Here is a 26,950-nt window from a genome sequence, read left to right on the forward strand (position 1 = left end):
ATATGTCAGATCACATGCGTTGTTAGCACGGTGCGGACGTGTTTTTTGCATAACATATATTCTTCTTTTCAGCTGATGATCGATCTTGCGCTTCCCGCGATCTTAGCTATTTTGTCCGTCGATCTAGGGCGGGGAGGGGGTACCCACGCTGCATCTACCGGTTCGTAGTCACCACTCGTGAACCATTTTGTTCTATGGCCTTCGGTTGCCTGAGTGATGTTCAATCATTTGAGCTACGACGGTGCTCTTGGTTCTTCTGCGGTTCTCCTCATTGCTGACACGATCTCGCAGCAAAAGTTCGAGCATGGTCCCCTCCATTGCTGTCTGGGTGACAATTTCTGGTCAAATACCATTGTCTTCAGACATAGCGGAATTTGGACGAGAAAATGTAGCGGACCTTACAGAACGCTGCCGTTCCCAGTTGGATCCGGCGAATGATCTCATTCTCGAAGTTAGACTAACCAAGTTTGACGATTTGTTCGATGTAAATATAATAATCTTTCAATTTAGGTCTGTTTATCCTATGACGACTGTTTATCTATTTTTAAAATTTTCTTATTAAATAGCGTTTTAGCATGTACTTGTTTTTTTTCAATAACTGTAATTATCTTAACTGACAGTTAAACAAAATAATGTTCCTATTAATGTTTTAGAAAAGATTCCTACCTTGGCTAAATATGACATGCCAGTTAAAAGTAACCTATAATGTGACCATTTAAAATAATTATATTTCACTTATTTTATAGAATTAATATGGGCTTCGAATTTCAAATAAACAGTCTCCAAATCAAAACTTTTAAAAATTTTTATCAACCATGATATTATTTAACTCGTTCTTGTCAATGTCACATACTTAAAAGTGCATAAGATCGAAGTAATTCCAAGAAATATTTTAAATCGCAATAAAACGTAACAAATTCAAAAATATTTACGTCATCAGAAAGATCTATTTAAAAACGAATTAGTTTCCAATTCGTTCAACATTATATTTTGTCCGACTGTTGATATATTATGTTGAATATCTTCTCTGGCGAACACTATTGTATTGTGCCTTGACAATTACTAATTTCCTCTTACAATAGCAATCTGACATTGGCCTGAGCAAACGTTAAACTAAATATCATTGAATATGATCACAATGTTATTAAAACCTCTTCATATATGTATAAACTATATAAAATATACTATGCCTGTATATATTAGATAATTGGTACAAGTATATAGTATATTTATAATAATATATAGTAATACACTTTATAGTTTAAAGTATCAAAACATTAAACTTCTATTATTTAACAAAAATATTGGATATCTAAAAAGTATTACCAATAATGACCACCACCGTTTACACAAAAAATAACTATTTATTATTTACTATAAATCTACAGCAACTGAAATCATTTCAAATTTTAAATGCTTATTTTTGAAGCACTCAGTAAATATGGCCCAATAACCATAAAGGAACTGATTTAAAAGTCGACGCGTCGAGGACATAATGTAAGGTCAGTAAGTAACTTATTATTAAAAACAAAACATTTTTAATTAATATTGCATTCAGTTATCAATTTTTATACGTATAAACACGAAATGAGAAAGCAAAGGTATGTTATATTTTTATCTTTCAGTTACGAAATATTAAATTTTTTGTTTTTCAGAATCTATAATTGAAAATGATAGATTTAAATGCCTTTTTGTTTACTATTAACAATATTAGATAAGTATTGCGAACAAATTAAATAATATTAATAGGAGATTATTCGTAAATACCCGTAGCTCCTGAAAATAAATTCTTAAAATAATTAAATAAAAAAAAAGATATTCTAAAAACTACCTTTTTAATAAACCATTAAACGTTTAATGCATTTGTACTTGGATTAGGTTTTTATCATACACAAGAATTTACATACAAGCCCAAGGTTTTAATTCCACCATAAACTTTTTTATTCTTTGGCAATAATTTTATTCTATAATTTAAAATGAATTGAAAATCCACTCACCTTTATTTATTGAGCAAAGTGCGCGTTAATTAAAAGGTCTAGACTTTATAAATTAAGACGTGCATTTGCTTTTTTCGCAAAATTACGGATAAATGATTATATAACACGTCCACCATTGAACATTTGCGCTTTACGACTGAATCACTTAAGGACTGACAATGTATGACATTCACAAACTCGAAACGTATTTACGTCGCAAGAGTTTCCAACAGTTTCTGATTAAGATCGATTAAACTGGATAAACCGGGGCAATAGTTTAATAATAAAACAAATATATTAAAATGTTATAAACATACATTATATATTGTAAGCTAAGTATAAAAATTACTTTCTGCGAAAAAAATAAAATAGAAAATAAATAAATCAACACTAATTACACACATCAATTTGTTTTAGTAGCAACTTTTACTTATAAACGATATGTACTATATATTATATACTATGCAATACATAAAGTATGCTGTATACAATATACTATAAACTGTATATGTATGGAGTCATTAATTAAACTCCGTACACTTATAAAATCTTATCCTCTATTTTGTTTTCGTTTCCTTTAAGTGTGCTATGGTAATTTTATTTGATAATAATGTATGCTTCGTAATTGGCTTAGAGTATCTACAAATGTGTATATTCTGTTATGTATGAATTGTCAACTGTGGAAGCTAGAATAAATAAATAAATAAAAAACAAAAAGTCTAATCTTTACTTTATTCTTTTTTTACACTCTCTAGTTACTATATTATTGATCATCGTTATGTCATTTCATCGACACCCACTTCAAGGCATAGGTTTACCTAAAAATCGCCACGTTGACCGATCTTGCACTGCCCGCTCCCAGCGACTTTCCGCTTGACCTTGACTATATCGTCAATACTACTATATACTATAAATATACACACTTAAGACTTTATTTCCAATGACTATATAATTTCCACAAAATATTACTATTAATACTTAACGATCTATATTTATGAGTAGCAAATTATATTTCCAAATATTTCTATTTTAGATTCGGGATGAAATTGTCCAGTTTGTTCCGTACGAAATATATTTATCAATTTAAGAGACGGCACTACCGACGGTAAAGGTTAAAAGGTATAAATTGATGAAATTAGTAAAATGCATGTATTTTATAATACATAAATAGAATAAATAATTTAAAATAAATATAAATAACTATATTCCTTACCTGAAAAGTATTAATATCTCCCAACACATTTATTGCTTTTGCTACAAATAATGTTCAGTTCGTATATTATACGTCAAAGTGCACATGGCACATCAGTTTTTACATTGTTGTTATTTTCTAGAATTTTGCACAAATGAAACAGTTTTTAGTCTTTGGTATTTTTTTATTGATGAGACTTTATTAATGCAATTTTCAAGAATCTTAATAAACCCTCTTTTGCGTGTCTATAAATTTTAATGTGGCTTCATGTAGTATTTAGAAACGCAGTCCACTATTTTTAACATTTTATTCACCGTCATAAAATTACAGAAGAAATTATATTTTATTTTAATATCAGAAAGTTACAATATGTCATCATTTCAAACATTGAACGTTAGGCCTCACTCATATATTTCCACCTTACACTGTGCTTTACGGGACGTGGTCTCCAGTCCAGAATGTTAAGGTCCTAGCAGCCATATGTTCTGCGCTCTACATGGCCTGCCTACTGCCGATACAATTGCTAATTCACTGGGCTATCTAGGATACTTCCGTTCGTCTACGGATCCTCTCATTCCTGATTCGATTTTGTAGGGAAGTCAAAACCAATACATATTAATACAAAAGACTGATGTCGGTTCAGCTATGTCTAAATTTTGGATTTCGTTGCAGAGTTCTAATTACTAAGAAATGAAAGTTAAAATGGTCATACAGTCAACAAATTAATATTAGATCAATAAAAAGTCCAAAAATTACTGAACTATCGGAATTATATGTTATGCAAATGCTTTATCGTCATTATCACTTCAACGGTAAGACGTCCGCGGCAGGACAGAGACCTCCTCTGTGTCTTCTGGCGACCTTAACAAAGTCGCCTGTCCGCCTTAGAGGTGAACATCCTATGCTGCTCTGTCCGAGGTCTTAACTCCAGAATTTTAAGGCCACAGCGTCCACAATGCAAATCATATCACCATGTAAAAGTTTTGACAAATAATCGAAGCGTGACCTCGAGTTCGACCCCGAAATCTACTCGTAAAGTAATATGAATACTATCGGAAATTACATTGAAAAGCAACTACATTTGGTTAAATTTAATACGCGAAGAATATGGATAACACTCCAATATTTATTCGCTATATTTGTTGTTAGTTTATTTTCTTCTTCATTTAATTTGAACTGTAACAAAGGTTACATTGTATACAACACTCTGACATCAAATTTGTGTATTTATTAACTTGTAGGACCTGAACCTGAGACACACATTTTAAGTTTTTAATCGATTTCAATTTTTTACTGTTGAAACGCTGACTTTCTTTTTTTCTGATGTAGGACAACAGCCAAATTGCAGTCCTTTTGGTAATGGTTTAATGTAGCGTACAATTTTTTAATCAAATGTTTTGTGTCCATTGATATTACACCATCAAGTTTAAGTTATATGATTAAGGTAATTTAATTATTTATATGTTAAGAGTTTAACCTCTTTTTACAGAAACAAGCCTCTAGTAACTTAAGGATTCGAAGATACAACTACATTACATTAAATTCCTATAACACAAAACAAAAGTGTTTCATTTCAGTTAAGATGAAGAAACTCTGTTTATCTTAAAGTTCGATATACCTTAACTTGTATCTACCGTTGTATCACTGACTAAGGTTTACTTATAAGTCTTTATAAAAAAATTATAATAACTTAAAGGCATGGCCTAAACAATTTTACGCAACATTTAAGCTTCTGTTATATGTTAATCTTGATGGCAAGCAGTTAGAATGCCTACAATATGGTATCAAACTTTTACAGCCATCCGTAAGAACAATGAACTGCTCTGAGTAAGTAACCGGCCAGGAAAAATAAAAAGACAATGAATTGGAAACGTAAACATCTTATTAATATCATTGGGTGGCCTGTTGCTCTTGCCTAGCTAACTTTTACTTCGCTTTAGTAATTATAAAGAGATTTAATATCAACACTCAAGAAACATCTAAAAAATCTGCGATGTCATCTCTGTAAAGAAGAAGACGAGAAGATTTGCATTTAACTTTGTAACGGCATTGCAGATAAGCCTCTTCAAACTCTTTACAAAGTTACTCTTAAAGTTTTTGATCAGCCTCACTCGCAAGTTGGCTGTTTAAATTTTTTTTTAAGGGAGGGTCCTTTGTTTTTTTTTACTTTTCTTCAAAATAAATAATAATTTAATACCCTTGGCAATGTTCTAAAAAGCTCCATTTGATAACATAATTCGAGAACGAATTTTGAGATTGTATTTAAATATAACTTTAATCGTCGAGAAAAAATATGAAAATCGTTATGGCACTTCTTTTTTTTAAATAGGATAATATTTCATCTTATGTTTTTTAAACAATGCATCTCAAATCACCAATTAACAATAATTTATGTTCTAGTATTATATACACGGAAATGTAAAACAAATATAATAATAACATCATTGCCAAATCGCATGATTATAATACGGTTAATTAATATTATTTCATATTTAATAATGGCATATAACTATAGTTTCTTGAACACTAAATAAATTTATTGACACTGTTCAAAAACTAATGTCCTACAATTTTGTAAATATTCATTTCACTTGAACGCATTTATAACCTATGTGTTGCTTTACTGGAAAATGATTGATTAAATTATTTTTAAATTTGGGTTTTTAGAATAATACCAAGACACAAAATTTAAAAACATAGTTTAAATTTTTGTTTTAGTCATTTCATAATGAAATGTTTTTTCACGTAAAGCTTTTATGTTCCGTTTATTATTACACATAGTAACATTCTTTGCTGCAAGTTTGCGCATGCGCCGAATGGCGATATTTCAGTGAATAATCTTTGAACTAATATTTTTTAACTATGAATTTTTGTCGTTAGATAGTATTTACGTCGGTAAACTAGTAATTCATTTTATTCTCTAGCCAAAACATTTAAATTACCATATTTACAAAATATAATTTCAAAAGTGATAAAAGTGTACCATTGGTGGCCATTACAAAACCTAAACTTTTTTATCAAGACAAATGTCCATTTGATTTGATGTTTCGGCGACGTTGTGAAGCTAATCAAAAGTTGCATTCCCTGTTTCATAGGAGAATGAGTTTGTGTCTGTATTGAACAGTGATTTTGTTATTCAACATCCGTAAAGGCTGTTGTGAAACGATCGGGAGCCAACAATTTTATTAGGGCTGGTTTCTTACTTCAACGAATATCTGTCAATGCTTCTGATTTCCATTAGTTATTTTTTGTTTCTAAAGAATTAAATTGAGAATACGTAATTGATTTTTCGAACAATCTGTGGTTATTTCGTGTGATTCATTTCGTTCATAAGGTGTGAGCGCCGTCTCGTTTGTTACTCTTCATTGAACATAACACTAGCAAGGCGACCTATATCTGGCGCTTTCATCTGTCATACTACAACAAAATTATCAGATATTGAGTTAAATGTTTAATACTTGTTATCGGTATTATAGAAACGAAAGATAACGATTTATTCATTGAAATTTCGTAGTCCCTAGGACCGCATTCTTTACTTTCGTCAGTCGCCGAAACATCAAAATAAAATTGTTCTTACAGGGTAACAAAAATGATTTTGAGATAAATTGGAAATAGTGAAGTTGTACTAGTGTTCAAAAATCTAAAAAAAAAGCAATATTAAAAAAGTGATTAAAAGTGGTGCCTTCTCTGTGACATGGGGATTATGTGCTGGTGTGATTATTCTTGGAAGCTGTGGTGACATGGACAGCAGGGGTGCGGCCAGTGAAGCTGGACTCCAGGAGTAATTGGTGTAGTTGGCATACTGCCTGCACCATATCCTAGTATTATGAATAAACGAGACAGCACTAAGGAAAAGGAACGTCAAAGTGACGATAAAAGAACTTCTGCGTAAGTATATCATATTTATAAATCTATTGCAGTAATATGCTTTTTATTCCTTACATTAAAATTAGATGAGATGGATTCCATCATAATTCTTAGAATAAATAGTGAATTTTGAACGATGATTGCTTTATTAAGTACCACGACTACCACATACTACTATATGAATAATTTTCAGCAAGTTAAATTTTACCATGGATAAATTTTATGAAATTAATCTCGCAAAAGGCAGGTGGATCATGTGAAACATATAGGGACACTTAGTTATTATATATGTAAATATGAATAATATTGTGTAAGTCATAGTTTTACGAAAAGGCAAATGCTTTCACTATAAAATAATTAACTATAATAAAAAGAATTATTCGGCTTTTCTTAGTTCCCTATATCATATCCAATTGTTTGCATTATTATCATATATTGGTAAGGATTTTCGAATTGAGATGAAACACTTTTAAATTTAATGACAATTTTACTCTGTCTGTGTTTAAATCACCTGGGTGTATCATGGTGTAAGGTAATAATTACAATAGGACTTGGACAAGACAATAGAATTTATGAATAACAATCTTTGGGGAAAAAATGGGTTGCTCCTAGACTTTTAAGTAACATTTCTACTGAGATAGGTGTCGCTAGTCCTATCTATGCTCTAGGTGAAAAATATTGGTTATTATCAACAAATATTCCAACTATTATATTTAAAAATTAATAGGAATCAGTTTTGATATCATCATCTATATGCAGGTGATTGATTATGGGTGTAAAAGCTTCAAAGAAGTGAATGTATGAACTATACATTTGCTGTTAATTAATGTTTGATGGTGGTGAATGGTTTCAGAAATAAATAATATATGATAACATTAAGAAAATGCATTTTTCAAATTCAAATTACAACCTTTTAAAATTAATTATTGTTTTCTACCTGTGCCTGCTGCAGACTTTGATCTGTTAGAAGTTATACATCTGTCATATTCCAATATAATAAAAATTAATGTAACATATATCATAATTATTACTTTATACAGGGTGATTTAAGGGGAAGGAAGCTTTATAGTTTTTTGCTGCCAAATGAGCTATGCACTTATCACCTCTTTAAAGCTCATTTATTACCAATGTCTTGTCACAATATCTATAATGTAATAGTAGCAGTCACCTATGAACAGATTGTACAACATTCCACTTACAAGATGGTTGAGGGAAATTCATTAAGTCTGTGATGTGGTGGTGACATTGTGTTAAAAATATGAGAGACAACAAATAAATTTAAGATGTAAAAGTTGGTTGTATTACAGTTAAAAATAATAAAATTTGTTTAAAACTATAATATTTGACAGTCAAAGCTCTGTAGCAGTCAAATAGTTTGAGTAATTCAATTGAATAATAAAAAGCCTTAATTTTAATTTTCTTATTAATAATGCAGAAATAGTCTTCTTTTAAGAAATGAGTGTATTTGATATTAGATAGAATATCAGTGAACATTTTCAATTATCAAGCAGTGGACATCCATACTATGGTTGAAACATAATGATGATGATTTATATAATTTCTCTCTTGCATATTTTATTATCTCTTCTATTGTAGTTATTAAATATAATTTTTATTATATAACTTAATTACCTTGCTATTTAAAAATGTCTTAGTGCATTTTTCAAAGACCATAGATACATAGATAGTTTTTTTTTATTTTTTAGTTAGGATAATTATATGTTTTATATTTTAAAAATATAGTTCATGGGATAGAAATTAGTTAATTCCATTTTGGAAGATTTAGTAAAATCAATCTTAAATGTTTTCTAAACTCGGTAACTATAATTTGCATGCACTTTAAAAGTATAGTTGGTTTCTATTTTGTTTTTCAAAATGATAAAAATATCTGAAAAAGTCAAACTTGCTTCTATTATGTATTAAGCAATGAAAAATGTTATAATTGACTATTACAATTTCTACAGGACCAAATTAAATAGATTTTCTTTAAAATAACAATAGAATTGATTGCATATTACATTATTTAGTTAATTGCATACTATTACATGATCACACTACCTAGTTAAATGTTATTAGAAATTATCTTATGGTGTTTGAGTTTCACCCTGTTTCTGTTTTGCATTACTAATTATATTATATTATATTATTTATATAATATAAATAATTAATTGTAAATTCACATCTTCCCCTGAACAATTCACAATTTTTATGAACTTTCCATTATTGATTACATTTGTTCATAAAAATATTGAGTGACATATTATTTATTAAGAAATAACTCAACGAAACAAATTTAAAGCTATAAGAATGGCACATTGTTCTTTGTTTTATATATCACTGTCCAAAACAATATATTTTTGGAGATATAATTAGAATACTGTTTCCATTGTGTTTACTTGATATCATCATACTATCATCAGCTCACATTAACATTATAGCCCAGAAAAATATTGGCTAATGGATCTATGAATAATTATTTTTAAATAATTGTGATATTACAATAAACAATAAGAAGAACTGTTTCCATTATTGACCTGATGTAACTATAAAAACCTTCATGTTTTGCTTGTTTAACTTGACATTTTTATCTGTTGACCAATGATAATCTTTTAAATCATTTTACATTTTGAATAAATTTGATCTAAAAATCTGCAATTCTTTGCTACAGAACAATGTCATCATATAGTTGTTTGTAATCTCTTCTTATAATAATATGTCTATAAAAAAGTGAATTAAAATATTTCATTCACATTATTTTTGGATTTATTAAGAATATATTTTTTTGTTTAATATTCATTAAACTAACCATGAGTGTTATTCTTTTGAGTAGTAGTAAGTAAACATAGCAGCAAATAATGATTCACTATTTATCAAAACAATCTATATTTTTTGACTTTAAAACATCATCATCATCATTTTACCTGTAGAATGTCTACTGCCAGACATGAGCCTCCACCATAGATTTCCAATAGGACCAGTTCAAAACAGTCCCATTGGATATAAATACCAGTAATTACATAAAATTTAAATCTTCTTTTTCTCGCCTGCTGTTACTTCCTTATTCTTGTGAGCTTGGCACTCCTAATCCTACACTCCTATTTTCAGTGGATTTGCATCATGTCAGGGTAAAGTCATTTTGACTGCATATCTTTATTATTATCTGACCCCTTTTTGGTTCAACTATTTACAGAATCTTACAGGCAATATGATGGTCTTCTCTCTGTATACCAAGACCATACCAACTAGGGTCTACACTGTAGGTTTTCAAAAGGCGCAGTTAATTTTTGTCATTATTGTTGCCAGTTAAAAGTTCTCTTTACATTCATTTGATATAGTTATTGTATTGTTTTTACTCATGATACTTGAAGAAAAAAACTTTTAAGTTAGAATAACATAATTTGAATTTAAGTGTAATTGATTTTGAAACACTTTAGTATAACACAGTTGCCATATTAATAATATGCCAATGAATCACAACACATAAACATCTTACATATTGTACAATACATTTGATAACACTTCTTATTAAGAACAGAACTTGCTATCAGTGACTGTGCCTAAGTGATGTGAATACAAGTAAATTTTCATTACATTTGTTTAGACATGAAATAATTTTAGGAGTAAAAGTTATGTGAACAATATATGTCTATATTTAAAATCAAGTGTGCTCTGGTTAAATCAATTAAGTTGACAAGTTACATTTTCAAAAAGCTTATTACCAAAACCACCAAAATGTGCAGAACTTTCTGCAATTATATGAAACTTATTTATTTAAATATTGATTATTATGCATAGAAAATTGTAAGTATCTTGCTTCATTTAAATTAATTATTTTAATTTAATTAATTATTACAGTTACATAAATAACCAAAAAAATTAAACATCATGTATTTGCTACATTTTATGTTTTGGGTTCAAACAAAGTTTGCAATGAGAAAAAGGTAGTTGATTAGTTATAGATGTAAAAGCTTTAAAAGGGTAATTATATAGCTTATTTATTTTCAATTAATGTATTACCATTCTATAATAATGGCAATACATTAATAAACCTTTTTCAAAAGTGGGATTACAAAATTAATTATTATTTACTATCTCTTCCTGCAGACTTTGTACTGTAGGAAGTTATTAGCCCTTTGCATTTCAATAAAATAAATAAATATTTCAGAGTCATTAGTATATAAAGCTCTTTGCTGGCAAATGAGCTATATACAATTTACCTCTTTAAAGCTTTTATACTCATAACAAATCACCAAGTATCTATTTATATTATGTAACTAATAACAATTTAGAAGATATTGTGACAACTTATTTTATTAACTATGGACAATAAGCACTTTTTTATCACTTGGTATCTATGGAAGAAGAAAATAACACAGCAAAAGTTTAACAAAAGTTTAGTTGTAACAGGCTTTTACAAAAATAGCTTGCGTTGAACCTCTGGTGCAGTAAATATAAAACTAGGATTTAGATTTTTAAAAATCCTATAGGTGCCTTTGTTATATATATATCAGAATTTACAATAAGGAAGTTGAAGGGTTCAATTAAATATTAAAATAAGAGAGTAAAAATTAATATAATTTTGAAAAAAAAGTTATACATAAATGAATACAGTTAAATCTAAGTTTATGTTAAGCAGCTATAACTTTGTGCTAGGCAGGAGCATGTTGAGACTTTCACTTTTGACTCAATGCCAATAACAGTCACTGATTCACTGCAGCCAGTACTTGTTCAGACACGACAACCAAATGGTGACAATCTAACTGAATGATATATTTATTTTTACTTTTTTAAATCTTCAAATAATGGATATGGAGCACAAAAAATATACAGTCAATTATGTTTTAATCTTAATTAAAACAAAATATTGAATTTCCATTTAATGTTTTGTATTTCTTTCAATCAAATTTTTATATTTATACACAGACTTCACATATTTGTACACTGGACTTATGTTTACTATATTTTACATACAAAACTTCATTTATCATATATATTCTACTCTATATGCTTAGGTGCAACATCTAGTATTTTATTTAGTTATTACTAGTGCAAGGGACTATTTATTAACCATTTAACATAGTGCGATAAAATTGTTCATCTTTTTTGATCTATTTATAAATTAACACACAATATTTGTTTATTTATTTTATTTGTCATTATTTTTTAATAAACATACTATAACTGGAGTGTTTGTGATTAGTATTTATACATTTAATGTGTCCAAATTATGTTGAAATTCACCTTATATACATGCTTATCTTTATTGTTTTTAACAAAAGTATTGTCTACAAAAGGTCTTAATGAAGACATTTTAAATTATTTATAATTTATGGAAACTTCTGCAATTGTTTTAAAATTATTATTTATTTTCAAATAAAGGCACCTTTTGATAACTTTATTCCTGTCATTAATATTTATTTAAAACTGGATCTAGCTTGGAATAAGGGACTTCTTTAAAAACTAGATGAAAGGACATTTTAGATACCTGTTTTAATAATGCAAACAGTAAAGTAAGGTTGATCGATGGCCGTTGGGGCCGCGTTGAGATACGCTTTGTAGTTAGGCCTTCCACTAGGTGGACCGACGAAATAGTAAAGGTCAGGGAAGTCGCTGGATGCAGGCAGCGCAATACCGGTAATCGTAACGATTTTTGGGGGAGGCCTGTGCCTTGCGTTGGGCGTCTATTAGCTATCACAATGATGATGATGTTTAAACTTTAACTATCGCAACAAAGCATTTCTTAAAAGAGCCAGCAACCAGTTCAATATAATTCATGACATGGGTTTAGACTTCTGCACAACGGTTCCAAGATTTAAATATGATTAGTGTATTTATTTAATGATTGACTATTCACATCTATTTCTGTCAACTTTTAGGGCTTTAAAGCTCCATCGGAGTTGAGTTCACAGAATGGAAGGGTCCGTGAACTTAAAATTCCCTGTTATTATGAATCTTAGATGTTATATATATGTAACCAATTTATAATGTTTAAACTCAAGGGTTTACTGCTTTATTGAAGTAAAAACTTTTAATTGCCTATCTGATAATATCAATGATTTAACATGTGCTAGTCAACAAAATAGATAAATAAATATAAAAACGGTGTGTATATGGTGGTTGCGTTTGCAGCGCGACTGGTGCGGTGGGCGGGCGCGGCGTGGGTGGAAGCAGCGGAATGCACACGTCGCGGCACTCCGTCACCTCGTCCTCGGGGGTCCTCATGGTTGGACCCAACTTCCGAGTTGGCAAGAAGATCGGCTGCGGCAACTTTGGAGAACTCAGGCTCGGTGAGAACTTTACACATCCAAACATAACTCTCTCCATCCAAAGGTTGTCAGGTATAGATCGCCTCGAGTGATAAGACTGCCTCTTGTACCTGTATATAAATTGTTTCTTTCTTTAGTTATATCTGTGGTGTCTATTAAAGTTTATATAGGGTGTATGACTATCCAAACACTAGCTGCCAACAGAAATGTACTCTCAAAAGAAGAAAAAAATAAAAAAGACTTTTTGAATAAAAACTTTTTGAAAAAGTTATTAATTTCTTAGTTAAAAAAATAGGTTTTCTATTTCGTACAATATAAGATTATTAATAATGTGGTTATAGTTTAACGAAATGTTTTGCTTTATTACATCTTAACACGCCTTATTTGTTTTTTAATGGCGTCAAATTTTTAACAGCAAGGGATAAACCTTTTAATTTATGTTGGTTCAAATGGAAAAAGAAAAGGTTTGTTTTTACTATTTTCCCCGCAACATCTCCATTTTTTCCCTCTATAAGAACATTTCTCGTGTCTTAACGAAGTAATTAAAAAATTAGCTTAATTGGTCATGCCATTCTCTAGGTTTGTGCTTGGTAATACATTTGGTGATTCATTGCAACGATGTTAACATTATTATCATCTATTGAATACTTCAATCAAGATAATGCTTGTTTTAAGAAATAGTCACTTTTGTCCATTTTTAAAAGCACAATTTTTAATAAACAGGCTGGTATATATTAGAATTTTATACCGCTGGGAAAATATCAGGAATAATACATATCCTAACGCATACGTTATGTTACGCAAAACATATTTTGGAATTTGTAACATACCTTGTCATCTGTTAAATAGTAAGGACCATAGAAACATAGGTTTAATAATTAAATTATTTATTTAAAATAAAAATTTCACTAAAACTTATTGCACAAATGACGTAATGATAGATTTCGTTAAGAAGATATGCATTCCGAAAAAAATAAACCGAAGTTAAAGAACGATAGCAAATGCTATCACCGAATTACGTATTAATTTGGCTCCTAATCAAACGTGGCCTTGTCGTTTTCGTATTAAATAATATTGAAACTTAGTTAATATGCAAATATCACGTCGGAATTAAATTCACGCGTGTATAATTTTAAAGTGAGCTATGGATGGCCTCTCAATGCACTTGACACACATCGCACTGGCGACGCTTAGTTGATGGTTACATTACGAGACTTGCTACAAATCTAAACATCTTTCGTGTATGCATTAATGAAAAATATTATCTAGTTGTGTTGGAAATGTATTAAAAATCGTATTTTTAAATAACCTATGACCTTAACCAAATAATTATAAACAAGACATTTTATTTGGTCTTTAGGCGTGTCTATACGTCACATTTGTCTTTGGTTCATCATAGGATTGCTGGCCTAATAGGACCGGCAGGAAGCGATCTGCTACGACCTTAACAAAGTTGGCTGTCCACCTTGTGGATGGACATCGTATGCTGCACTTGCCGGTCCATAGCCTCCTCTCTGAAAACTTAAAAAGTTAGGCTCAAGGGGAATCCATTATGCGCGCTATGAGGCCATAGATTCATTGGTTACAGATATGTCGCTTTCAATTTTGCTGTGTTTTTTAATGTATCATATATTATTATCCGTAAAATATCTTTTTCGTCGTAAAATAATAAAAAAATATGGTTTTAAAGAATTTTTATCAGCATAGGGTCAGCCGATAGAAGCCTATTGCAAAGTATAACCCCAAAGATCGCTAAGACGACTGGTCTCACGTTGCTTATTTTTATAAACCTTTTTGTAAATTGCGTTAATGAAAAAAAGGAAAAATGATTACACAGTCACGGGCTTATTTGCGGCCGAGGTTAATATTCGAGCTTCAAAATAAGTCTTGCATCGGGAGCAGGTCACGGTCCTGACATCTTATTATAAAACATTACAGAGATGGTGTCGACAACGAAGATTCTCTTTCATCTGTCATATATTCGATACAGTGTAACACGTAATATAATAACAGAAGAATTTCTCTGTAATCTCAGGTTCAAATACTTTCGATTAGTTTTTGATGACGTTATTAAAAAAATTTTTAACCAAGTTCGGTTTTAAAATAAGTATTTGTAATTTGTCTCTTTAAGGTAGTAACGAAACGTGCACGGTATTATTTTTTGGTTTGGTTACACCATAAAGCGTTCGCTCATGCCATCTAAAAACTCGACGGTCTTCAAATTCGGTAATGAAAGTTGTACAGAACGACCTGAACTGAGGCTTCTGAGGAACCTCCCTGGTTATATGCTACTAAAAATACTATTTAGTCTACGTGCCATTTACCATTACTATTATAAGTGTGTATATATTGTTTTAAGTGATAAGACTGCTCAATGTACGTTTAAAAGTTATTATAAAAGTATACGTGTACATGTCTAAGATGATTTAATAAAAAATAAATAGATACAATTTACAGTAATAGTCCTACTAAAAAAAGGTTCTTTCTTGTAGCAATATTCATGATTAGACTGCACCGTGTGTCCGTTAGCTCGAATTAAACACTAATGGTTAAGCTAAGTAGCTTCCAAATCAATATTTTCACTCTACTTCACACCGCTATCCTACTTCCTTGGTTACAAAGCTGCGCGGTCACCGCGGCCGCCAGCACGCTCGCTCAGACGAATGTAATTAACCGATGTAGCGGAATTAATAAGCTGGGAGTATCGGTAGGAAGCGGTTTTAATAACACATTCGAACGCCACGTAAACGTCGTTTGATCTTCGGACTATTTTAAAATATATCTCTTGTTTGAGTGTGTGAAAACAAAGATTTTTTTTTAATAATAACGAACGTATTAATCAATTCTATTCATTATATATAGATATACATATTTTTTTATTAGAAAAATCTCAGGTTGAAAGAGGGCGAGTACCTCGACAAATCTATACCTGTATGTGTGCAGGTGGACCCGGAATGTAATTTCATCATTATTCTAGCCATTAGGACACCCCTATTGACCCCCCCCTTCATACATTTCTAATAGGACCGGTTGGAAGCGACCTGTATTCAGCATTTTTCGATGACCTTCACAAGCTCGTCTGTCCAGTCTGTCAATACTCCAGAACCTTCTGTTCTGTCTTCTATGTGGCCTGTCAACTTTAGTCCACAGATCTTATTCCTATTTAGATTTCTTATAGAGATCCTGAGCGTAGTTTTCTCCATGTAATATATCTTTAATTAAATCGTTGTGGGTACTTCCATAATTTCTCAGCAATTAAAATGCCAAGGTAGGATATAGTTGTACAATTTTAAATCCAAACATCAGATCATTAATTATGTTATAGTTTTAATTTTATCTATACAAATAAATAAAATTGATGAGTCTGTTTGTAATATTTAAATAACAGCTTTTTACTACATGCTTATGAATATATGTACGGTACATGTAACAATTTTTTTTTTTAATTTTTGTTCCGGCTAATCTCTGAAATGGCTGGATCGATTTTGATGGGACTTACTGGCGAGTAGCTGATGTAGTAAGGAGTAACTTGGCTACTTTTATTCTAGAAAAATTCTTGAACCGAAAAAGATTAATTAAACAAAATATTTTTTTTGTTAATTTCCACGCGGACGTAGTGGCGCGCACAGTTAATCATGTAACAAATATGATTTAATTAGGATTTTATTACGGAACTTTTGAGCATGTTTTTTGTGATTACATATATAGTCGTTTCCAAAGGAGTAATCTAAAAAGAGTTATGATAACGGCATTGATTTTGTCCGCTTGCTTATAGAACTTTATATGCATCATGTAAATTAGAGAAGACTAAATAAGTTTTAATAGGTTGAAGTAGCAACGAAATTAGGTTCTCAAAACTATTCGCCTCACCGTTCACGAAGTCAACCTAAGATCCCGGTCGAGATGGACAACTTCATCGAATTCACTTGAATTTGTATTTTAAGATCGACTTTTAAATAATTAAATGTCTTTTTATTAAACCGGTATTATGAAAACGTTACTCTTATAACTTTCTATATTTTAAAGAGTTCTGTTCGCGGGCTATGTTGTTGGTATAGGTTTTTCCCGTGTCATAATTTCGTACGGGTCAAGTAGTTGGGTTTGAATAGAGATGACGTTGAAGTACCTATCGTGGCTATGTCATTACTTTTAGTTTATATCCTAACCCGTATTTATATAATACAAATTAAAAAAAAAACAGTTTTTGTGCTTGAAAACGATTCTATAAGATTAATTGCATTTAATGAAAAATCGGCAGAAGTTAATAAAGTATCTTATCGAAAGATGTATGCCGCTTCTAACCGGTTCTATTAAAAATTAATGAGGGAGGCTTATATTCCGGCAATGGACGTTCTCGTCACTTATATATTATTATTTAAGATTTTTAATTACCAAGTATATAAATAAAAGAAATATAACAAAACATTGACGACTCTAGGAAAACGCGGACAAGTCTAGCAGGACCATAAAGTTGGTTAACAGTACAGTGCAATAGTACCAATGATTTATTTTTAAATCGATTTCTAGGATTCACGGTTAAAAATTCACAACGCTTAAATCAACGCTGCAAACGATTCAACGCAGACGTTTTAATGGTCGCAGATGAATCAAGTTTTGCGGGTTTACTTTAGTCCATTGCAAATTTTATATCGTAAACCTTATAAACGTACGTAACGCGTGAGTTGTGCGTTAGTCTAGGTAACTCTTTGATTTTTATATAACTGTTATAATTACCTTATATTCTTTTAGATGATAAGTAATGTACACAGTGTAAACGCAACGATCTAATTTTTTTAATATTTTATGTTCTATATCTAATATATAAAATTCTCGTGTCACGGTGTTCGAACTTGAACTCCTCCGAAACGGCTTGACCGATTTTTACCAAATTTTACATGCGTATTCAGTATGTCTGAGAATCGGCTACTATCTATTTTCCATACCCCTAAGTGATAAGGGTGGTCCACCACTAAATTTTATTTTTAATTTTTTAGACATTTTTTTGGTTTTTATTTTATTATGATACAGCATACAAAAATACATACGAACCTAAATTTTCACCCCTCTACGATCAACCCTTATCTTACATTTGTTAATTAAAAATTTTAATTTTTTTTGCAAAACAACGTTTGCGGGATCAGCTAGTATATATATAATGTCAGCCAATGAACGCTCACTGCAAGGCATAGGTCTTCCCTAAAGATAGATCGTCACGATGGTCGATCTCGCGCTGCCCGCATTCGATTTACCGTGACTTTGACTATGTCGTCGGTTTATTTAAATCCCGTTTCTAATATGTGATGGTTTAAATATTCCATTTTAATTTAAATTTAATATCTTTATTCAAGCTACGATGGATTACGGATTACATTTCTTGTTATCGTCAATACGAGTCTACTAACAGTTCGGATTAAATGCCACAGAACAGAGAACAGGCAAAAGAAACCCAGCGGCGGGTTTATGTACATTTTTAGATAATATAAAATCACGTAATTTAATACACAAACAAACAATAATAACAAATGCAATATGTGCTATCTTTTATGTAGTAATTTACAGTGTAGTAACCAAACCAACACACCGACGTTTTATCATATATTTTCCTAGCATTGAATTAGCCTATTATCCTAGCATTGAAAGCTTTCTGAACATTTTCATTAACTTTCTTTACTAAAATTTGGAAATGCTGTTAAAATCTATTTCATTTAAACTGTCGTTATATTATTAAACATTTACGTGTTGTTTGTTTTGGTAAAATGAAACCGAGTTGTCTATAAGACCCCCAATGACATTTTTCATCCTAGTTGATCGTTGACCGCGTTACGTTGAACTGCAATACGGAGCAAGGTTCGCGATTAAACTTGATATTGCTACGCTCGATTTGTTGACATTACTTGGCCGCTGCTTATTTAATATGAAATTTATTTAAGCGACTGAAAAAATGAGTGACAATCAGTAATGGTACAATGCACACAGCGATACTTTAGTATAGAACTTAGATTCCCAATCTCTTTTCAACTCCTGCCTCCTTAATAACAACCAAAAAAAAATACAAAACACCCACATCTAATGTTTATTTAGGCCCGTATAATAAGATAAACATTTAGAAGACTAATTGAGGTTTCGTGAAAATAAAGGTATTTCATTCATTCATTCATTATGTCATTCGATGGACGGCCACAGCAAGACATAAACCTCCCCCAAAGATCGTCGCAATGACCGCTGTTAAACTACCTGCACCGAGCGACTTTCCACGACATCCACTATGTCGTCGTACCTTCTTTGGCCTATGAACTAGGAAAAGCTTCCACATCAACTATGACGGGCGTCGTTGGGGACGCATAGTGTAAAACCTCATATCATCAGCCCCCGTAGATCCCGATAGGACCGGTTGGAAGCTGTCTGGATTCCGTGTCTTCCGATGTCCTTAACAAAGTCGTTTATCTACCTTGTGCGGTACATTGCGTGTTTTATTTGTTGCAGGTGTACAAATTCAAGTTAATTATTTGTTATCTGATGTATTACCTTAATGTCTATTATACTGTTGTTAGTAGTTGAAACTTTGTATATAGACTAAATCGTCTTGTTTTTTGCTCTGCATTATTATGTTATAGCAAAATAAAACATTTATTTACTATAGTTAATAATTTGTTGCAAACGGAACCTGCATTCAGCGTCTTCCGGCGACCTTAACAAGGCCGTCAATCAACATTGTGAGTAGACGTCCTGCGCTGCGCTTGTCTGTTCATGGTCTCCAAAAATTTCAAGTCCTATCACCCATATATTCTGCGGCGCTATGTGACATACCCACGGCCATTTCTACCTGCCAATTCCCTGGAATTAACGTTGGCGACGACATAAGAACGGCGTCCACAAATTGTGATACGCCAATACAATGCAATGATTTAATAAGCAGCGACGTATTTGTCCACCGTGAGACTTTAAGATGTCGCAATGGCCCATTTAACTACGCTGGTCTTTGACTCTACAAGTGGTGATGTAAAAGGCTTTACATTATGCCTGTATTGTCTTTTTATTAAAACGTGTAAAATATGCAGAATCATGGCTAAAATTTTATACATTAAAAAAAAATGCAAAAGGCCAGGACGTTAATATTTTATGTATCTTAGGGTTTTTAAATATGCGGAATTTTATTTTCGCAACTTTGCCTTTATGCTTTCAACTCTTGTGACAAATAAATCATTTTTATATTCCTTTTAGTCTGACAAAGTGTGCAAGGTTGCGTGCTGTCAATATTACGCTTCAGTATTATGACATCGTGTATAAATGGAATAAATAAAAAGAAGATATTTCTTATGCACGATGATTGGCAAATGAGCTATACATTCACTCGTTTAAAGTTTGTATACCTATATCCAATCCAGGTTGATTGTTATTAAGTTATTAAGTGATAGCTCTGTAATATGTGTCATTATTTTTTTATTGGAATGCGACGGATCAATAACTTTCTGGCAGTACAAAGTTTATATATAGTAAACAATAATTGATTTTAATATGTATTGATCCAAATTGAAAAAAGTTTTTTTTACTTACGTTATTTATTCTTTTTGAAACCATTGATTTTTTGAAAGAGTACCATACTTTGAGTGATAGATATGTATGATATAATGATCAATAGATACTATATTGTTTTTAATATATAAAAGATGTTATACTCATAAATAAAGTAATCACTTACTACTTTGTTTTTTACTATACTTTATTTATTTTGCCTGTTTAGGCAGCGTTTTTGTATTTGCACAAAGATAGGTAAATAAATTAGATTTAAATACTTAATTCATTAAGGTGACCTCTAAAATATTAAGCCTTATTACCGTGTAATAAGGTTACGTGTTGTCGTTGTATCAGCGTGATATTATATGGCTGCGTGTTATTTGAGCGACGGGAATTGGATTCTGTTCAGCGTCACTGAAAATGACATTATGGGGCGCACGTGAGCGGGCGGCGAGTGAAGTTGCGATTTTATAATCTATGCGGGAGCCTCCCTAGCATCACGTTATTAGAGATTAATTGACCTTGGTGTTACAGGGACTCTGAACTAATGAGGTACTTCATAATCATCATCGATTAAGCCGCAGAACGTCCGCACTGGACACAGGTCTCATGCATAGGTTTCTAAAAAGGCCGGTTGAAAGCGGACTGAATTCATCGTCTTACGACGACTTTATTGAGGTCATCTGCCAACCTTGTGTCCAACATATTTATGTCTAATTATATAAAGAATTTTTTTGATAATTTCTTTTACTAATATTCTCAATGACGTCACGTATTGCCAGATACTTACACTTTACTGAATTGTAACTTTGCTCGCATTATGATATAAAAGCTGAATATTATCCATTTTACTTTAGAAAATATTTCTTTAGTACCCAGACGATTTTTGACAGATTCAAGCCTTAGGTTTTTGATATATGTTATCTGCCGAAACGACTACCAGTCTTCATAGTCGATCATCGTTTCTGTGTTGGTATAAATAACGTTGAGTTTTAGCTTATGTAATTCCTGGTATGAAAGACACCCTTGACGGTAGAAATAAAAGAATAATTGCAATCGAATCATATGCCATTGTTTTGTACACATTCACTCCTTTCGAATCTTCTTAGTAATATTACACAATGAACTTCAGTGAAATAGTTTAAAGTAGGTAGTAATTAAATATTCAGTATAAAAAATTCAGAAGAACTTTTTAGTAGACAACCAAATAAAAAGGTCCTTTGAAGAGAATATAATCACATTGATAAATATTGGTTTAAATCGTGAATTTCATTTACGTTGTTAATTAGTTTAGCTTAATTATTATAAGGAAATAGGAAACCTCAAGAATTCAAATGCTGAAAAGAGCGTATTAATTACAGTTGAATGCTCTGCTAGTTTCGATAATAAAAAGGCAAGGAACAAACATAAGCGTAACTATCAAAATGTAATTATTAATCCGGTAATTAATTTATTTGAACGGTTTTCTTTTTACCCCCTTTGATTCGAAGTATTGAAAATAACAATGATTATTACTACTTACTTTCTTTGTTAACAGCTTCAAAAGCGAATTTCATATTTATTATTGTATACAGCGATTGTTTACCGCTGCAAAAGCTTTATAGGAATGAGAGTATAGCTGATTTGTCAGCAAAAAGCTTTTGTACCTATTTCCATTCACCTGTGTGAAGTGATCAGAAACTATTGAAACGCGACAGGCAAATAACTGCTGTTAAGTTTTGAAAAAGCTTTTTGTTATCGTATAATCATTACGTTATTTATAATTTCCAAAAAGATTGATATTTAGATAGGGTAGACCATTCATTATTTGACAGCAAATAATTTTTACATTCACCTCATATATAAGGCTTTTATTCCTATTTACAATCACGTTTATAAACATAAAGTAGCCTAGATATTTTTACTTTAATTTGCTGATGTACTCGGGATCTGAATTTAGTATCGCTTAATTATTGCTTTTTTGGTAACTTGTAAGTCTGGATGAATATTCCTTTTTGTAATTGGATTTCAAATATATTCATATATAGAGAGTAATAAAAACAGTTGAGTGGTCAAGGTGAATGATTATTTGTTGTAGATTACGCTATCTCCTAAAGCTAAAGTTTATGAGAGTCATTAAATTTTATTATAATTTTTATGAATGACAAAAATGGTAGGTGCACCGTTGTGTCATACGTATTCCTGACCTGTTGTGTCAGGTTTTATTTTAGTTTTGTTATTATACATAGAATTTTCAGACTGCTGTAGCCTGCTGCTGCTGGGAGTCCTATATCCAGCTGTGGAAGCCTTTTGTTTGTTTTGACATAGAAATTTCTGAAGAATAGGTTATGAGTACTTTGATCTGGTAACCCTGAATGGCTAGTGTTTACGCTTTACATAAGTCCATGAAGTCTCAGAAGTTGTAAACGTCTGTTACATAATATTCATTCTCTTTATATAAACGTCGGCGGTGCGAGAACGTAAATTAAATTTGTACAACGATGGAGTTTGTACCTACATCTAAGGATTCTGTTTTATTGTGTCGCTCCGACACGATATTCGGATGGAATATTCATACCCGTTGAATATTTTAAACTACTGCAACATATATATACCGCTTGCTTTGTGTCCTTTTCCTGTTTCTTTAAAATTATATGCAAAAATTCTCGAAACTCGGTTGCATCTTGTACGTTATGTGGGATACCTATGTAACTCAAAGATTTATTAATTTAAACTTTTACATATTAAATCTGAAAGAAAACTTAAATTTAAAAAAAATGATTCGGCTCGTGAAAACACATTTGTTTTAAATTATGATTTATACGTAGACTAATATGCAGGAAGATTGGTTATAGGTGTAAACACTTTGAAGGAGTGAATAGATAGCTCATTTATCAATTCAAAAAGTTAAAACCTTTTTCACTTATTTCGAATTACCCTGCATAAAGTGACTTTTCAATATGTTAGATTAATTTAATGTAAATAGAATAACTTCTGGAAGTTCAAATCTGCGGCCATAACATTATTAGTTTTTTTTTTAAACCGTTGTTTTCTGGATAGTGTGTATCATACATTAATTGGCAGCATGTGCTGACATATTCACCCCTTTAAAGCTTTTACGCCTATAACTAATTACTCTCTCGTATAACACGCGTAAGCGCGCTTCTGTTGTAAATTACCGAGTTTCAACAATCTCGGTTAAATAAGGAACAAGTTATAAAGAAGTAAGGATTTGCTCTAAAAAGGTGAAATAGGTCATAATAGATGAAATATATCATAAAAGCATTGCAGCGACTTGATACAACTGCAGCCGATAATGGGCTTTACAAAATACCCAGGGTTTTTAAATTTTACAATCGTGTTCAAACGTTTACTTGCAAAATCGAGGCTGATTCACGCATTAAGCAGACCGCAGGTCAATGACATTGAGACTAAATCACTTCGTTCTATGCGTGTGCAGAATGTTCGACTTCCGATCAACGGCTGCGCGTAATCTGTTACTTTTACGTTATTAAGTTCACCGGGGCTACGGCCTGTGCTGTCCCACCACGTGATACAACACTTAAGGATACTACTACACTTAAGGAATGTTTTAATTACAGAAAATTTTTAAATCATGTTACGTTGTAAAAAACCGCTGCTTTAAGCAGAGTAATTAATATTCAAATATATATAATGTAGTCCTATCTATTAAACTTCGGCTTCTGAAATAATAAATATGGTAATGATAATAAAGTAAGAAAAAGCGTTTTCAAAATTCGGTTTGCTTGATCTATCACATTCCAATAGAAAAAAATAAATTAATTGTAACATTTATACAGTTTAATTGGACTTTATACAGTTAGTTACATACAGTGACTTATACAGTTTGATTGGAAATAGGTGTAAAAACTTTAGTGTGCTAACATAGTCTTTCAATATATATTAAAAATTATAAATTCTAATTTGTATATAAATTAATTATTATAATATATGTTAAAATAATTTAATACAATCTTATGTACTTTAAAGAGTCGAAGTAATTTATTTCGTTTGATTTAATTTTTTATAAATTTTTAAATCTGATGTTGAAACTTGGGAGCATTTTGCTGATGAAAGCCATACATTTACCCCTTTTATAGTTTTTACACCTATGACCGTGCACCCTGGAAATTTTTTTAATGTTTCCGAAATTTTAAGTGCCAATGGATGTTGCAAAGTAGGCATGTAAATATTCCTTATATCTGCTTCGTAACCATCACTATTTAGAATCGTGTCTCTTTTTGAACAGTTTGCGGCGCAATATTAGATTCTATTGGCTGTAAAAAAGTTACATTACATATATTACTATTATCTTTCTAATAAACAATTGTGGAAATTTAAGAAATAAAATATTAAACTTAAACATTGCACCTAATAGTGAGTATGCAAATATTACAATACATAGAGGAAAGAATTACTTGACATAATTAAGGCAAACTGCTAATTCAGTGTTATTCTTAGCTCAGATGTTAAATTCCATATCATTGTGCAATATTGTAAGAAGTTGAGATTTCTGGTTCGGATGTTTTCGTCTTCGCTAATACCTAAATAAACAAACCGGCAGACGAAGCGATGTCACAGTAAAGTTTCATAAACAACGTTAAGTAATGCATAACCAGCCTTTGTGCACTGCGATTAAGTCCATATTAGCTCCAACACTTGGTCCTCTAGTTATAAAAACATTTATGCTATTAAACCGTCTTTCGTCAAGATGAAGGAAGTGCAACTTCTGTAAGAATCGCCGTTGTGTTTAAAACAGCATGGTTTATTTAATGCAGTACGCGTAAAGTAAATTGTTGATAACCCGTTTTGGTATATCTCAATATTAATAAACGTTTATTTAAATAGACTTTGCAAGAGCTATTCGTATTATCACTTGAGTAGCAACGACTATAGTTGGACCAATATGTCGTCAAGGTGCCTATCTTTGAGGGAGGCCCACATAAAGCAGTGATTGTATATCGGCTGACATGACGATGACGATTAATACTACAATGGAAATAGTTGTTAAGAAAAATAAACTGGGAACGTAACAGTTCCTATTGCCAATAGATAAAGACAATACTGACTCACCGACTAAACTATCGTGCACATCTTTTTTCGTCTCGTGAGGAAATCGATGATTTTTATTGATCCGGCATTGAAAATTTGTATACTAGATGGCAAAAGCTTTTTGATAAGGAAGGTAGTAGAATATATTGTTGATTAGGAATAAAAACTTAAAAATGTAGTCGTAGTCTAGTGGTGTAATTTAAGAAAGTGACATTACTTTCCGATCCCCCTAATACTAAAATTACGTTGTACTCGTTGTACGTGTTGTGTCGTTAAATTATTTTGTGAAGATTCAATTCTGAACACAGTGAAAATATCGGTCAAATTCGTGCGATAAAATACCAACTGTCATCAAAGTTAATGCGCCAAAAATCATGATTTTTAAGCAAAAAAATTATACCTTCAGTTTGAAGCAAGCATAACGTAGTTTTGTTTTGTGTACGAAAATGTAAATCAATATACAGTTCCAGGAAACGTTGTACAGTCAGTGTTTGTTATTGAAAACTTTCTCCAGAAACGAAATTTAAAAACAGACAACATATTTCAAAAATAAGTTAGCAATTATTTTGGTATAAAGGACACCAAACCAGTTTATCGTCAGAGGTGGGATATTCGGATTTTTATTTACACAAAATTAAGACATTGGTTTATTTGTCCAAACAAAATCCCAGGATACGAATGTAAAGTCCAAGTGAGACGACTGCATATGCATATACGACTGAAACGACCGACAAGACCACTTTAGTATAGTATTATATATATATATTTAGCGTAGTATTATTATATACAATAGATTTTAGTAACTTGATGAAGCCAATTCCATAATTTTTTTATCCAAAATAAAATTTGGCAAGTGTGCATTTAATTATATACGACCTTTGATATAATGGATACGATCATTCTCTTCATACAGTTTCAAAATACGAAAGTAACGTTGGAATAGTAAATAGAATTTAAAGTTTTTAACAGTCTCTACAATTTGAGTGCTTTAATGTACTCGTGCTTTAAACAGTGGCTCACATAGACATAAACATTGTGCGTGCTGCAGACAACGATGCGCCTCGGAGGTTAAGAGCCTGTAC

General features: G+C 31.2%; 1 protein-coding gene across 12 annotated transcripts in view; it reads left to right on the forward strand.

Annotated features, from left to right (window-relative positions):
- The first annotated feature begins 5,923 nt into the window (after positions 1-5,923).
- Positions 5,924-26,950, forward strand: part of gish (casein kinase I gish) — a 49,045-nt gene continuing 28,018 nt past the window's right edge. For 7 of the 12 annotated variants that reach the window (XM_068766605.1, XM_068766612.1, XM_068766611.1 and 4 more), the window contains exons 1-3: positions 5,986-6,063; positions 6,748-7,056; positions 13,165-13,322. In XM_068766605.1, the coding sequence (XP_068622706.1) occupies positions 6,995-7,056; positions 13,165-13,322 (220 nt within the window). In that variant the 5' untranslated portion in view covers positions 5,986-6,063; positions 6,748-6,994. Of the gene's footprint in view, positions 6,072-6,096; positions 6,359-6,747; positions 7,057-13,164; positions 13,323-26,950 lie in introns of those variants that run through there. The other 5 variants (XM_068766608.1, XM_068766609.1, XM_068766610.1 and 2 more) reach the window with 5 other exon arrangements.

The sequence above is a fragment of the Battus philenor genome, unplaced genomic scaffold (assembly GCF_028537555.1).
Source record: "Battus philenor isolate CCGP_79_NKW_IND1 unplaced genomic scaffold, ilBatPhil1.0.hap1 SCAF_21, whole genome shotgun sequence".
Lineage (NCBI taxonomy): Eukaryota > Metazoa > Arthropoda > Insecta > Lepidoptera > Papilionidae > Battus > Battus philenor.